Raw genomic sequence first — 15,284 nt, forward strand, 5'->3', positions numbered from 1 at the left:
CTCGCATATACCGAATTATTCCTTCCTTCACATCACACTTTTGATCTTACAAATAAGATCTTACATTTATACCATAACCTAAGACCAATTTTAGTAGGTCAGCTCTAAAAGATATTACAATAAAAAATATTTTACAAGTAAATCAATAACCGATGCAATAACTGATTTAACATGTCGGCTTAATGCATTTACAACAATACTAAATCATCTCCAAAGCGTGTCGTGCTGATCTGGAAAAGATAAGTCTGCCGATGCATAACCTGGACCTATTTGCCGGTAACAACAAATATGCAAACACGAATATACCAATGAACAAATCTCCAAGACAAAGTGTCCAAACGATGTCTTCGACATAACCAAGTGTTTTCCATATCATTCCAAGTACCAGTGAATATTATATCCTGTCGGTGTACCAAATACCGGTGACTATGCATAAGTCACTTGCTTGCCGGTGAACATTGTCAATCCTTCAAAGTGCCAGAGTTGATAAGTGTTGATAGGTGTTGACATCAATGACAAAACCATACCAAAATACCAACAATCTCCCCCTTTGGCATTGATGGCAACACAAGATGGAAAAACCATCAAATTGCCAAAACAAAAATGCCAAATACCAAAAACCAACAATCTCTCAAAAGAGATCATAACCAGAAATCAAAATTTAGATACAGAGAGTAATCAATCTCGAAGTAACAATCTCTCCCCAAAAGATAATGTGTTTTTCCATAGATATCTCTCCCCCTTTGACATCAAATGCCAAAGCAATACAAAACCAAGTTCAAATACAAAATACCAACCAATTAAGTATACCAACTATTCCCCCTGAGAAGTAGCTCTCCTCATCAAAGCCGATTTTTTTTTTTTTTTGTTAATTTTGTCGGTTGATGACAAACATCAACTGTCTAAGTCTCTACCGGTGGGGGTATGACCCCAAGCTGATCTCTGAGATATTCAAAGGTCTCCTTAGGTAGAGGTTTAGTGAAAATATCTGCAATCTGCTCTTTAGTATTCACATAAACCAGTTTTACTTCTTTTGCTTCAACATTCTCTTTTAGAAAATTCAATTTGATAGAAATATGTTTGGTTTTAGAATGTAATACCATATTCTTAGATATATCAATTGCTGCAGTGTTATCACAATAGATAGTTATAGGTTCCTTGCAATTTACCTTTATGTCCTTCAACATTTGCTTAAGCCATAATACCTGTGTACAGCTAGTTGTTGCTGCAACATATTCTGATTCTGCTATTGATAAAGATGTGCAACTTTGTTTCTTACTCAACCAAGAAATTAATCTGCTTCCAAGAAAAAATGCTCCGTCGGTGGTGCTTTTTCTATCATCCACATCTCCTATCCAATTTACATATGTGTATGCACATAATTCAAAGTTTTCATCTCTAGGATACCATAAACCAAGATTTGTAGTGCCTTGTAAGTACCAAAAAATCCTTTTTACTGCTGATTCATGATTTTCTCTAGGATTACTCTGAAATCTTGAAACAATACATACTGCATTCATAATATCTAGTGTTTCAAGTCACTTGCTTGCCGACGAACATTGCCAATCCTTCAAAGTGCCAAAGTTGATAAGCGTTGATAGGTGTTGACATCAATGACAAAACCATACCAAAATACCAACAATTTAAGTTAATCCCACAACAACAAAGGTCACAAGGGGGATCTTCTCTCTTTCCACAACCTTTCTATTCAACATATTCAACCTAGATCAACTTAGAAGGAACAATTAAAGTCTAAGTGTCACTACTTGAAATCCACCTTTAAATGTCAATAATAGAAAGTTTGAACTTGGATCTCCATTTTGAAAACCTTATGACCTAACAATTTGAACACAACCTCTTTGACGATTTTAAAATTTTCAATAATTGTCTTAAAATTTATTTAATAGTTGTTAAAAATAGAGCTTTCATCAAATTCAACTTTTTTAAAAATATACACAATTTTATCTTTGTTTAAATCAAACCTAAAATAAATGTCTCCAAATAGCAAGTCTTTAAATCAAACTCGAAATACATTTTCTAGAAACACATGAATCTTTATTGTAAACAATAAAAAAACATTTAAAAACATCAATTAAATCAAACTAGAAAACACATTTTCTCCAAATACAAAGTCTTTAAGTCAAACCTAAAATAAAACTTCTCCAAATACGAAAGCCTTTAAATACAAAATCTTTATCATCTAAAGAAAACCAATTGAACAATAAAAAGATTTAAAACTTAATAGAAAAACATATTTTCTCCAAAGGCAAAGTCCTTAAATCAAACCTAAAATAAATAATTTCCAAATATGAAAGTCTTTAAATACAAAGTCTTTATCATCTAATGGAAAATAAATTGAAACAATAAAAACATTTAAATCAAACCTGAAATACATGAATCTTTATCATAAACAATAAAAAACATCAATTAAATCAAACTAGAAAACCTAAAATGAAACTTCTCCAAATACCAAAGTCTTTAAATACAAAATCTTTATCATCTAAAGAAAACAAATTGAACAATAAACAGATTTAAAGCTTTAAATCTTTAAATCTTTATCATCTAAAGAAAACAAATTGAACAAAAAGCATATTTTCTCCAAATACAAAGTCTAAAATAAATCTTTTCCAAACACAAAGTCTTTAAATACAAAGTCTTGAAATTTAAATCTTAATACATATTTTAAATGTCGTATGTAGTTAAAAGAAATCAGAAAAAAAAACAGTTTCACTTGTGAAAATTCAGAAATGATATTAGCATAGATTATAAAAATCAGATAACATTAAACAATTCCATGCTTAAAAAACATTTAAAACCTATATTTATATCTTCTTGGCATCCAAAATCCAATTAAGTCAGATCTATTGAAAGCATCCAAAATCCAATTAACTTACACTTTCCCCCAATCGAGAAGTCTTCAAGGTAACAAGTGAGGGTAAAAACAGGCGATAGCGGGGGAAAGCTAGTCGTGTGGTCATATGGAGAGACAAAATTATACGAGTGGACCGCATAGAAGAGAAGGGAGGGTTTCCGTAAAGCTGGGGTAGAGTGAAGGAGGAGGATAAGGATGTGTTTGTATTGTAATGCATGCACGGGCAGCATGGTGCGCAACTAGGCCACTGGTGGGGTTGAATTTGGCAAAACCAACAAAAGGTAAAAGGAAAATTTTGAGGGCGTGACGTTGGATTGTGTGGAGGAGGTGAAGGGATTTTATATGCTGCCATTTTTAAAAGGCTTAAAAAACAAACAAAAGGAATCAGCGCAGTAAAAGAGAGAGCAAAGAAAGTAGGCGTAATTCTTACTCCGACTGCTTGGTTTACACCACACCACACCGTGTGACTGTGCGCGTTCATGATGTATACAATATATATATATATATATATGGGTGTTTGTGTAACGTTACGGTGCGTTGAATAAAGTGGGGGGCTGAAATAAATAGGGCGGGCCAGCGAATAATGAAAAGAAGACAAAGCCAAGGCAAAGGAGAGGAGGGCAGGAAGAAGAAGAAGGAGGAGGAGAAGCAGAAGATTAGAATGAATGAATGCAAGAGTGGTGGTGGTGGTGGTGGTCGTTCAGGTTCTGTAGCAGGTGGATTGATGAATCAAGATTGAATTTTTTTTGCTTTTGTGTGTGGTTTTCGAGAGTACTTAGTGGGCTTTTGGGCTACGGATTGAGAAGGTGTTTACAGTGTAGGTTTGGAGGAGTACGGATGGAGGCTTCGGCTTTAGAGAGCGTAAGTAGTAGGAGATTAGTTAATTTGTTTTTCTGGCCATTGTGGAGAAGGTCTGAGGTTCGAGTCCAAGTGGGTGTAGATCTGGATCAGAGGTTTATGTGGTTTGGTTTGGTTTGATTGATGGTTTTGTCTTTGAGGGAATGCGGAACGGCGTTCAGAAGCTTTGGGACATCAAACTGGGTTTGGGCTTTTCGGTTTTTTTTGGGTAGAAAATCTGAGGTGCTTGGAAATGCTTGGCTTTGGTTTGGCTTGGTTGGATTTTGGCTTTGAAACCCTCGGTCTCAGATCCGGACATTTTTAATGGGAATGTCTGATTTAATGGCAGCGGGAAACTTTAACAAGAGCGCTGCTTTGTTTGTGGTTTTAGATTTTAGTTGTAGAGGATTCTGGTTGGACGTAAAGATTTTGCGTTTTCTCGGATAGCGAGTTAGTTGGGTAGTGAACAGTCGAGGATCTTGAATGGTTTTTTGAGCTTGTGGTTTGTGGTTTTTTGTTGTGCTTGTGATAATGGCGCTTTAATCGGATAGCGAACTGTCGTTTGTTTGCAGGCCGTTTGGGTTCGGAAGTCGAGGAAGCATTATCGGCAGTTTTTCAGCCCAAGACGCGGATGTCAATGATGGCTGTCCAATTCCATTACAGGCCTTGAATTTCTGTCAGCGCAACTATATTGTGAGAGGAAGCCTAATCTTTCCAGCTTGTTGTGGAGATATATTTATAGCATATAGTGTGCGAAGGTGGATTGGAGTTTCGAACCCGCGACGCGCAAGGGAATAAATAGATAACTTAATGGCATGAGAATGGGAAGTTTCCCAGTTGTAGACGATCGTAATCTTGAAATGGCTGGTGGAAAGAATTCAGTAGGTGGGACTTGTGGCGAGCCGGAATTCAATAGTTCCGAGGAGGATGTTCCAGTTTCATGCTCGCAAAGCTTTTCGATAAGGTATATGAATTCTTCTAACTTGATGGATATTCATTGTGTATCTATCTATCTATCTAAGGGAGGCAATCACCCAGTTGTGTTTGTATGGTTGGTAGAGTCTAGATTGCCCATACAGTTGAGTAGATCTGGCTGCAGCGAAAGCAATGATCAGCCATCAGGAGCAGAAGCGTATGTCGTAGTGGGTGTTACAACCAGTTGCTTTTCAGAAGCGAAAGCTTGTGTATTGTTCACTGGCAGCCGTGGCTCACGTACCATTCATTATCCTCAGATAAATCCTCGGGTTCTTTTAGTAAGACTATAAGCTATATATATTGTTATCCGAATACCCATATCATCATCTGTCCATATGAAAAGAAGCTTTTCGTTTCTGGTATTTGCTATCCTAGGCCAAATACTTTACTTGTATTTGTAGGTGTGCGAAACTAATCAACAGCTTGTTCTTGCGAGAGCCACGATCATATGACAAGCATGATGTGAAGAAGTATCCATGGAGTCGGCATTTATCTTCTGTACCAGGCGAGCGTTATAGCAGCCTTGCCAACTTGTAGGGATTCGAGGTCGAATTCACTATTGACATGCTTATGGTGATCCCAGTTATGCCACAACAAATTTGCAGTCGTCCTTCCATGCCTAGTCAAAGTATATAGTTTTATCATGCGTTAGTAGTATTGGCAAGACATCTGTGCATTGGAGTTTGCCACTATTGGTTGATCCTTAATAGCAGTTAAAAGAAAACATCTTTTGCAGTTGAATGATCTGCATGGATAGCAGTCTAAAACTGAAATCTTTTGCAGCCCAATGGTCTGCATGTGATATGTAATAGAGTATACATTAATAGGGTGGCTTTTATAGTTGTTAAATTAACAGTATTGTTTGTTTTCTGCAGAGAGTATGTGTCTATGGTTCGATCAAACGATATCAGAAAGAACTGGCCTTTTTCTCAGAAATATTTGCAAGTTTGCTTGGACAATGGTAGGAAACCAGTCTTGCCACCTTTTGAGCATCCCCAGTCTGTGAGAGATCTGATTCAGGAAAAGGTTAAGCTGGAAGCTGCTGCTATCCATGGGACCGATATTGAAAGAAATGATGTTATAACATGTGAAGATATTGGAGCTAAGGATTCCGGCAACAGGTTTCTTATAAGGATACCAGCTAAAAGGACGCAAACAGGCCAGAAGAATAATAGAAAGATTGTCCGTGAAAAACAAATACAATCTGTGTCTGTGACATCAGGAGATCAAGATGTCATGACAAGAGCTTGTAGGGAAGCTGGCAGCCAAATCAGAAATGGTTGTGATAGAATCAAAACCAAAACGGAAGAGGATGAGGAGTTGAGAGCGCAAGCAGGTGCAGAAGACGGTGAGATGCCAAAGGCAATTGCAGGCACATCAGAAGAAGACAATCAAGGGTCAAAGCCAATTGCAGGTACAGGAGATAGGGAACTGGGTACTCCATGCAAGACTGAACACAAGGTTAAGGGTTCTGAAACCGAAACTCCAGAGACAGTGGAACAAGCGAGTGGATATAAGTTGCCCAATTCAGAAATATCATCCAAACCCAATTCCGAAATATCATCCAAACCTAATTCAGAAATATCATTCAAGGCCAGGCGAAAGCGAACGGAGAGACCGGAGATTTTATCAGATATCAAAAACAGATTTCTCAAGCGCAGCAAGCAATCAAACAAAATGCTTACATTTGAAATGAAATCCCAGGAACTTACAGACAGATTCCACAAAGAAAGTAAAAAGCAAGAGCACCATCATGATCAAAGTAAGACAGATTCTGCAAGAACTGAAAACTTGGTGAATTCAGGTGGCAGCGTTACAGATGGTATTATGATGGTGAAAGTGTGTCCTGTTTGTAGGACGTTTTCGTCCACATCAAACACAGCTCTAAATGCCCACATAGATCATTGTCTTGATGCCGAACCAAATGCCGAGAAAACTGAAATCAAGCTCACCAAAAACAAAACTAAGGTGAGGAAGAAGCGTTCAATGGTAGACATATGCGCTGTGGCTCCTAGTCGAACACTGGAGGATTTGATATACACTACTACTCAACAGCTGGATCCCTTACAGCTGGATGTTTCTAAATGGAACGGCACTAGCATAAGGAGGGGACACAGAACCCCTCTTTCCCGAGTTGCCAAGAAACATTTTGACTATGCAGACCCGAATCCCAAGAGGCTGCGGAATTCATCGATTTTGAAAACGGATTGTCTGCCTCATTTGCCCAAGGAAACTCAAAAGGAGCCTTCAATTTCTGGAGATAGGGATAAGGAATCGTGTGGCACAAGGAAAAGCAGGCGATCAGCTTTCAGAAATATGACTAGAGCAGGCAAAAGTTTGAGTTCGATTGGTTTGGATAAGTGTCATGATAAGGTATATTGTCTGATTTTTTGCATTTACATTGCTGAATTTGGTAGAACTCAAATGAGATTATCTATTTTCGTGTAGCCAAATGCCTTTCATTTCAAGCTGTGCATGTCGTTTACGGTGATGGAGGTTTTCTTTTACAACATGTGTTGGTCACACCTGCTGAAAAAGTCCTTATGCCCTTTAAAATGATCTCTGATCAATACAATCCACCTCTGTATGTGGGTAGAGTCTAATTCCGCAAAACCCAACAAAAACGCTGGCATGATTCGTGATTTCTCTTACCATTATTTTTTAATAAATCCTGAAACAAAGAACAAAGGTAAAGTAGTTGACCGATTCGAAACTTATAGACAAAGTAGTATAATAAACTGCTCCTTTACATTGCCCTCGTGCAGCTTCTTTTCCTATGAACTTTGTTCAATTTTCTGAATTGTCACCAAAACAGATTGGCTGAATACATAACTGGGCAAACTTCTCCTGAAAAATGTTATTCTACGGCATTTTGGAACTAAGAAATTGCGCACATGACGAATTTTGTAGAAGCTTAAATTAGCTAGAGAAGGAACAAAATCGGTACAGCATTTGGCATCGTGCCGCTTTTTCTGAAGTGGGTTTACTGATCGAACTATTAACCTTGTAGACCACCTTTTCTGAAGTGTGTTTACTGATCGAACTATTGAACTTACAGGCCACAGTTCCCGAAGTTTGTTTCCTTATTGACTGTTAACCTGGTAGGTTATTACTTTGTGTGGAAAAGAAAATACAGATGAATGAAAATAATAAAATATGCATTTCTCACTGCAAAATATTATGCAACTGAAAAGCCTCAATATTCAGTTCACTATTGTGAAGCGTGTGTAATCTACTGTTCAAGATTGCATGCAAAGCATAGAAGTTGTTGAAACTGCAATGTCAATGTCAAAATAGCCATTCTAAGATGGCCCGTCAGTATTGTTTTTGAACTCCATATACTTATCGTTCTGAAAGGCCATCTTTTCAGTCGTTTATTTCGATATGTGTAGCAAATTTCTAATACACTTGCAGATGCCATGTACAAGAGATTTAACTCAATTGCTGTCATTACAGGTTCCGAGGACTTCTGCAGTAAAGCATGTTTTAAATGAAGGCATATCCCAGCGCAAGTCTCAACATGCATCAGAAGAAATTACAAGAGAAGAGAAGCTACCCAGTTCTGTATACTCAGCTTCATGGGCTTGCTTCAACAAACAAGGAAGTTCAAAAAGAAAGAAGTTTAAGCACAAACTAGTAAGCCTGAAGTTAGCAGGGTTTGGTCAACGGTGTTACAATCCAGGTAATGGAGTGCCGAGGAATGTATTGGAACCCAAGTCACAGGATCATCTGGAGGGCTCAAAATTGTCTGAAGGAAATCCAACGGGTTCAAAGGAATCTGCAGGAGCATTTGTATTACAGTCATCTGATAAGGGACATTACCTTCCTTCAGATGTGTCATCAAAACGAAACAAAGCAAGACATTCAAGGAAATTTCTAGAAAATAACTCCAACTCCTCTGGGGAACTTGAAGAATTCTTTACTTCGAAAAGGATGAAGAACTTGTCTAGCCTGAACTTCCAAAACACAGTGACAAAAGTGCATTCATCAGTCGGTGAGACCAATTCACCAAATTCAGTTAAACCCCAAGTTGAGCAAGAGGTAAACTGCCAGTATTGTCCTTCCAATGAAGAGAGGCGACACAGTTCACATGACTCAGCTAAAATATCTGTCAGTGATACATTCAATTCTCAAAAGTCTGAGAGTATCGCAGTGTCAAAGACTTTGCAGCATGAGACAAGACCATCCGTGCGTGAAACACAATTATCTATGTCATGTCAATTGAAGAGGGCTCGATTTAAAGAGCATTTTAAGGAAAGCAAAAAAACGTTGAATTTGAAGACCTTAATAAGACCAAACTCTTTCAACCCAGCTGCAGGATCATCTTCGAAGAAGACTGGCTCGGAATACACCAATGTGCCGCAGAAGCGTTCAAGGAAGTTTAAATGTAGTTTTGGTTCACAAAAAATGAAAAAGGTTTCACATATAGTGTATGGTTTAATGAACATGAAAGATGTTGCCAAGATTGATTCTGAACACAAAGTACATGATACTGAATCCAAAAGAGAATCTCAAGAGTTGATTTATGATGCTGGTTCCACCAGTAATCAAGCTTATAGTATGAAAGTCAGAGATAGCTTGAGTAATAAAGAAAGAACAGTATGTGCAATGGAAAGCTCTTCTATAGATAGGCAACATAGATCAAATCTTGATTTGCAGTCGGGAGCAATGTCATCAGGTGAACTCTTAGCAAAGCCTTTGGAAACCACTGGGAACATTAGTTATGAGCTTGCAGGTGAAACCCAAGTACAGCTTGATTCCACAGTTCTCCCCATTTATGAAGTTTCAAAGGAATCTTCTCAAGATGGAGCTTTTGTTACAGATGAGAATTTGCAAAATTGCATGCTTTCATATACAATTCCTGAGAAGATGGGTGCTGTTTCATGTTTATTAGAGGCCTGCAATAACCAACCTTCATATCAACAACTTGGTTTGCCTCAAGCCATGTGCAACGATGTTACTGGAAACCTATCGCCAAACAAAGGAAAAGATTCGAGTGAATCTTGTGTCTCATTTCAAAGTCAATTAAATTCATGCTCAGTGGAGGAACTTGAAAATTTATATTTAGATGACTATCTTGGAAAGAGGGATGGCTTTCCAAGGAATTTGGATGGACAGTTCCTCTGTGTGAGGAATGAAATGAAGGAGAAATTATCACCTGTATCATTGGGAAATCAGACACCGAATCATGAGCTGTTAACTCAAAGTGATTCATTCTATCACAAGTCTGCAGATGTTGCTTCTGCAATTTTAAAACCATCTTGTATGTCTGTCAGGAATACTTCTTCAGATTCAATCAGCTATATTGAAACCAAACCAACAGATATCTCTTCACTGGTGAATATATCTTTTGACAAACTTTCTTCTCAAATGTTGAAACCACTCCAGGAATCTGCAATTTCAAATGAAACTACTGTGTTGATATCAGATAGTATTGATGTTACTCCAGTGTCAAATGGTAGTAATTTTGCTGACAAATCTCAATTGTCATGTGAACTAACATCTGAAAATCTGGGAATTACAAGGCCAGGTTTGATGAGCATAGATGAGGTGTCTCCAGCAATACCTCAAAGTTTTGAAAATTTTACAAGACCAGCATTTGATCCTTCTGTCCAGACATCTCCCTCGATAATTACCTCTACAGGTTTCCCACTCATATCTCAAGCAAGCTTATTTCAGGGAAGTTCCATTTTACTTCAGGATTCCAAATCTTTTGCTACCAGTAATGTGTTGCCTGCAGTGTCAATGCCTCAATTTGTGTCAGATTCTCTTCTATTTGCAAAATCAGGGGATATAAGTACAGCAACTGATGTCTTGCATGGCTCCATCTTGAACCCAAATTCTTCTACACACCCGTGTGCTTTCAATGGGATTTTGAGTTCATCCAATAGTACTTCTTCCTGGGTCTCAGAAGAACAATATGGTTTGAAGCACAACTTCAGGAGCTCCTTAAGTAATCCGTCGTTTAGAGTCATGGATGGAAAGAATGGGAGCTATCCTGATATCAATGCTTGTGGGTTTTCACCTCAAGTATCAAATATCCCTAGTCATGTATCTACTCTCTTGAGCAAGGAAACTGGTGCTCACTCTGGGTCCAAATTGCTCCCAAAAACGTATGAGAGCCAATTATCTGAGTCTAATGCAGTTTCTTCTTTAAACTCAGACATGGTCACAGAGCAAACAGACATTCCAGAGAGATTATCATCCTTTGGGAATGCAAGTTATTCACGTGAACCCAGTATAGTGCATATATTTGGAAATCCTATTTTGCGTCTAATGGGAAAAAATGTGATTTTGTCAAGCAAAGATGGCACACAATCAAGGCAAGTGGAGGATGTATGCACTGACAGTGGCGATTCACTTCCCAACCGAAATCACCTTACGTCATTGGAATCCAGATCTGAAGCCGATTTGGGGAAGGATGGACATGATCAACATTTTCAAGCGTTGAAGAGGCCGCAAGCTTCTGATCCAGATATGCTTAAATGTTTTGAAGACAGAACAGGAAAAGATTCAAATTTTATTCAACCTTTTGGAGCTAAAGCAAGAGATATGGTTAATTTTTCACAGGCCAACACTTACAGAAAAGAAAATCCTATAGACATGGAAAGCATTTCACAGGTTTATTCTTGGAATTTAACAGCCTCACCTTGCCAGCCTTTAGCTGTTAGCAATGGAGCTCAACATCCATGGTTAAGCACCAAGATGCCCTCTTCATGCGTTTCACCTGACTCAATGAGCAATGGTGTATCACATGGTCCTGCAGATGTGTGTCAACATATGAAATGGCAATCTCCAGATTCTTCCCTCCCTCACTCTGATCCTGAGGTAATCATTATTGATGATAATATTGACACAGAAGCAACTTCTATTGAGGCATCCTTTGCGCCTACCTTTCTACAGGGAAGAACTTGTCAATTGCAGGACGGTATTATGATGTCAACCCACTTGAAGTCAAACTCAAAGGTCAGATCAAGATTTACAACATCGGAGACTTTGAACAATCGAAATCATTTTTCAAATGAGAGCATGAAAACGTTGACATATGGGTCTGGTGTTCTAAATACAAAGGAGATTCCATCAGAACTTCAACGGATAGAAATCAATTTTCCTGGGTTTCAATAAACCATTGTGCAAAATTCTACAGTGTTAATGAAAAATGCTGCTTGACATGGGAGTCTAAAGCTTCTTTCCGTAATACAATTTCATAAAAAAGACTCAAGATGGAGAATGCACTCCTCGGCAGATGACAAATCAACTTCATCATTGCTTGATCAACAGCACTGTAAGTGTCATCTTTCCCGTCAGAATTTTTGATCATGTCATTCGTAAGACTTTTGTGTCAAAGAAATTGTAGTTTTATTAACATTTAATTATGATTTCTGATAACACCTTACTGTTAGATCATCTCCAAAAATGATATACATCCATCTCAATATGCAGAAAATTAACTTGAAAACATGGCAACATGTACCCATATCTGGTTGGCACCTCTTTAGGGACAAAATAATGCAAATAATGGCAGGCCACTGGATTGGTAGGAACACATACAGAAATTATTTGTATATTGCATCTTGAGGTTTCTGGTGGTGGCTGAGAGTAATATGCTTATTTTTTTCATATTAGAGTATACCTGAACAAGGTTGGGTTGCAGGTGTTTGTTCGGAAGGCGGGACTTGGCGAGATCAGCAAGTAGTAATCACGTCAGATAATCATTCATTTCTTTAGGAGAGAAGAAAGCAGGAGGTCACTCAGAATAATCAAAATAATGGAATTTAATATTTCTTGATCTTCCTTTGCCTGGCCTTTTGGCCTGTAAATATTCATGATCTTCAATGAAAAGGGAGTGTTTCTGCAAGAATCAGTGTACTTCCTGAATAAATGTATCAATATTTTCAGGTGTATATATTTCTCTTTATCATGAGTGATATGTCATGTTCAGTTTTAGCTAAACATTGTTTTTGTTTCAATCAAGCCAGCATTCTTTGTTTTTATTTTCTCCGAGTTGTCAGGTTACTGTGTTGAAAAGTTCTTTAGGAAATCCAAATTCCTTTTTGGAAAGTCATTTGAAAAGAAATAATGTTTTAATGACAGTTGACGCATTTCGACATGACATTGCTTATAAAATGTAGTGGAAGAAAGATAGACTTGACTGTTTTTTGTAGTTTTCTGCGCATTTAATCTGTATCCCAAGTTACCAAGAAAATTTTGTAGCTATGAATATGGTGTACAATATTTTACTTGGCAGAAAATTAATGTAATATATTACCTACATTTAGTTTAAAATTTCGTCCTGGCATTGTGGTCATTTGATAAGGCGTAATGAGTTCTGCAATCAGGCTTGACTCATGAGGTTTAATGAGTTTGCAATCAGGCATGACTCATGAGGCTTCATGAGTTCTGCAATCGGGCATGCGAAGCAGACAAGATTCGTTTTCTTGGAATGCAACACCAAGTAGGTCCCGTTTGAAAGGTTGGAACATTCACCATGTTTCCTAATTCTGTTGCATTTATTTCAGTTTCGATAATGAAACTATAAAGTTAATAAGAACCAATACATTGCATTGATCTCTTATGCAGGCAAGATTGTAGGCAGAACTGTAACCCAGGTTGTGGACTAGAGCTGCTGAGCTTGCTTCTTTGTTAATCAGGAATTACCAGCTTTTTGTGATGTTTCTTTGTCACGAAGAATAATGTTGAAATGCTGATGCTTTTGAGAGACGAGCTCAGGTGCTTGAAATTCAAATTAGCTGGGTGATTGATTCTGTTTCCTCATCTCAATTGTAAGTAACACTTACAGGCATCTGCAATACACAAGATTAAGTATCTTTGGGATTAACTGTTCAAGTTAGCATATTTATGGATGAATTGAAAAAAAATACAATATACAAAAGATGATTGATGGCACAATTTGTCTTGCACCTGCTGCATTTTACTCATGAGGCTCTCCTTTTGTGGGAAGGAACGATGATGAAAGATGAAAAATACAAAATAAAAGAAAAAAATTATATTTATGTCCATAAATATTAAATAACCAAAATTGTATTTGATGTTTTCATTCTAACATCAAAAGCTATTGAACAACTTGTGGAGCTAATGATTCGTGTATGTTGTGGGGCAGATGGCTGTCTCTCTATGTTGAAGACTGGCTTATGGTGTTGATTGAGCTTGTAGCTGTTAGATAAGCATTGCCTAACCTGACTTTATTAATAGTATGTCCATCATCTTTAGATCATACTTGGTGTTTTGCATTACTATTGTCAAAGAGGGTACTGGGAAGGAAGTAATCAAGAGAATTGACATGGAGTGTCCTCAAAGAGATTGACATTGAAGAGCTTTCACCCCCTGATGAAGGCCTGAACATCTTTGGCAGGAAAATGATAAAACAATCAAATATTATTGTATTGTCCTCCATATACCCAAAGCTGTTGAACCACTGAAGGAGCCGATGATCTTGTAGGGGGCAAATAGGGGCAGTTGCCATGCCATACCGATGGTTGGCTTGAATGGAGTTGGTTGAGTTTGCAGTCATAAGATAAGTAGTGCATCCCTTGACTTTTCAAGTAGTATCCCTGCCATCTACTAAAGAACATTGAAGCTTTGTACCAATGGCATTAAAGAGAGGTACCAAGAAGGAAGCAGTCAAGCAGATTGGTCTCGATGGTCTTTGAAGAGACTAGCATCTACGCGAGCTTTCATCTCCTAGAGGGCCAAACTTCTTTTGTCAGAAAAACCAAAACAGAGAAATTTTGTTGCAGTTTCCTCTTAATACCCAAACCCGTTGAACCGTTGATGATCTTATGCATGTATGGGCAAGTTGCCATTCTATGCCAATGATTGTGTCAAGAAGATTTGGTTGAGCTTGTTGAGAGTGTTTGCTTGCTCTCCTAGAAGTCTTTCTACCATATACCATAGAATTCAATTTTTTGCCACTGGGCTGAAACATGGGTACCTGGAACGAGGTAATCTAGCGGATTGACTTATTGGATCCTTGAAGAGTCTGTGAGATCAAAGAGCTGAAATCTCCTGGAGGAGAGCCAAACTTCTCTAGTGAAGAAAATGAACAAAGACAGGTAAGTCACCTTCAAAACCCCTGAGAAGAAAGTGCTATCTTGAATCTTTTGTAGTTAGGGCGATGAAAATAAAATGCTCCTTGGTCAGAACCTCATGGAGTGAACATAACTTTCAAATACTATCCTCACAAGGGATCTAAAAAATATTTATTTCTAATTTTCTAGATTATAGTTGCATCTTATCATTCCTCCAAAGATTTTGGGTGATCCTTGCAAGATGTGGTCTTTTTTTTTTTCTAGCGTCTAGATGTGTAGTTTTCCAACATGATAGTGTTTCTGATATTTTGAGATCCACACTTTCAAGGTTTCAAATTAACAATATTTCTGTTGGTTTCTCTTATTTTTGCTCACTACATAGGCGAATCATTTGTGATTAAATACTTATTCAACTAAAATTTAAAAACCCACAATTTACTAAAGATGTCATTGCATCTTTGAAGATCACATTTCTTTGTTGATGTTGCACTTGTTCACGTCCAGCTTAAATGTCATTGTTATCCATGGACTATATATTTTCAAAACATTTA

General features: G+C 37.7%; 1 protein-coding gene across 6 annotated transcripts; it reads left to right on the forward strand.

Moving 5' to 3' along the window:
• The first annotated feature begins 3,396 nt into the window (after nucleotides 1-3,396).
• LOC131075020 (uncharacterized) lies at nucleotides 3,397-12,678 on the forward strand. Of its 6 annotated transcripts, none has more exons than XM_058011795.2 (8): nucleotides 3,397-3,733; nucleotides 4,282-4,673; nucleotides 4,769-4,962; nucleotides 5,086-5,312; nucleotides 5,560-7,057; nucleotides 8,141-11,969; nucleotides 12,128-12,221; nucleotides 12,339-12,678. In XM_058011795.2, the coding sequence occupies exons 5-6, from the start codon at nucleotides 5,573-5,575 to the stop codon at nucleotides 11,807-11,809; spliced, it is 5,154 nt and encodes a 1,717-aa protein (XP_057867778.2). In that variant the 5' UTR covers nucleotides 3,397-3,733; nucleotides 4,282-4,673; nucleotides 4,769-4,962; nucleotides 5,086-5,312; nucleotides 5,560-5,572; the 3' UTR covers nucleotides 11,810-11,969; nucleotides 12,128-12,221; nucleotides 12,339-12,678. The 6 variants fall into 6 exon arrangements, with proteins under 6 accessions (XP_057867778.2, XP_057867779.2, XP_057867776.2 ...); XM_058011796.2 differs by having other exon boundaries at nucleotides 5,123-5,312; XM_058011793.2 differs by having other exon boundaries at nucleotides 4,769-5,266.
• The last annotated feature ends 2,606 nt before the right edge of the window (nucleotides 12,679-15,284 follow it).

The sequence above is a fragment of the Cryptomeria japonica genome, chromosome 2 (assembly GCF_030272615.1).
Source record: "Cryptomeria japonica chromosome 2, Sugi_1.0, whole genome shotgun sequence".
Taxonomy (NCBI): domain Eukaryota; kingdom Viridiplantae; phylum Streptophyta; class Pinopsida; order Cupressales; family Cupressaceae; genus Cryptomeria; species Cryptomeria japonica.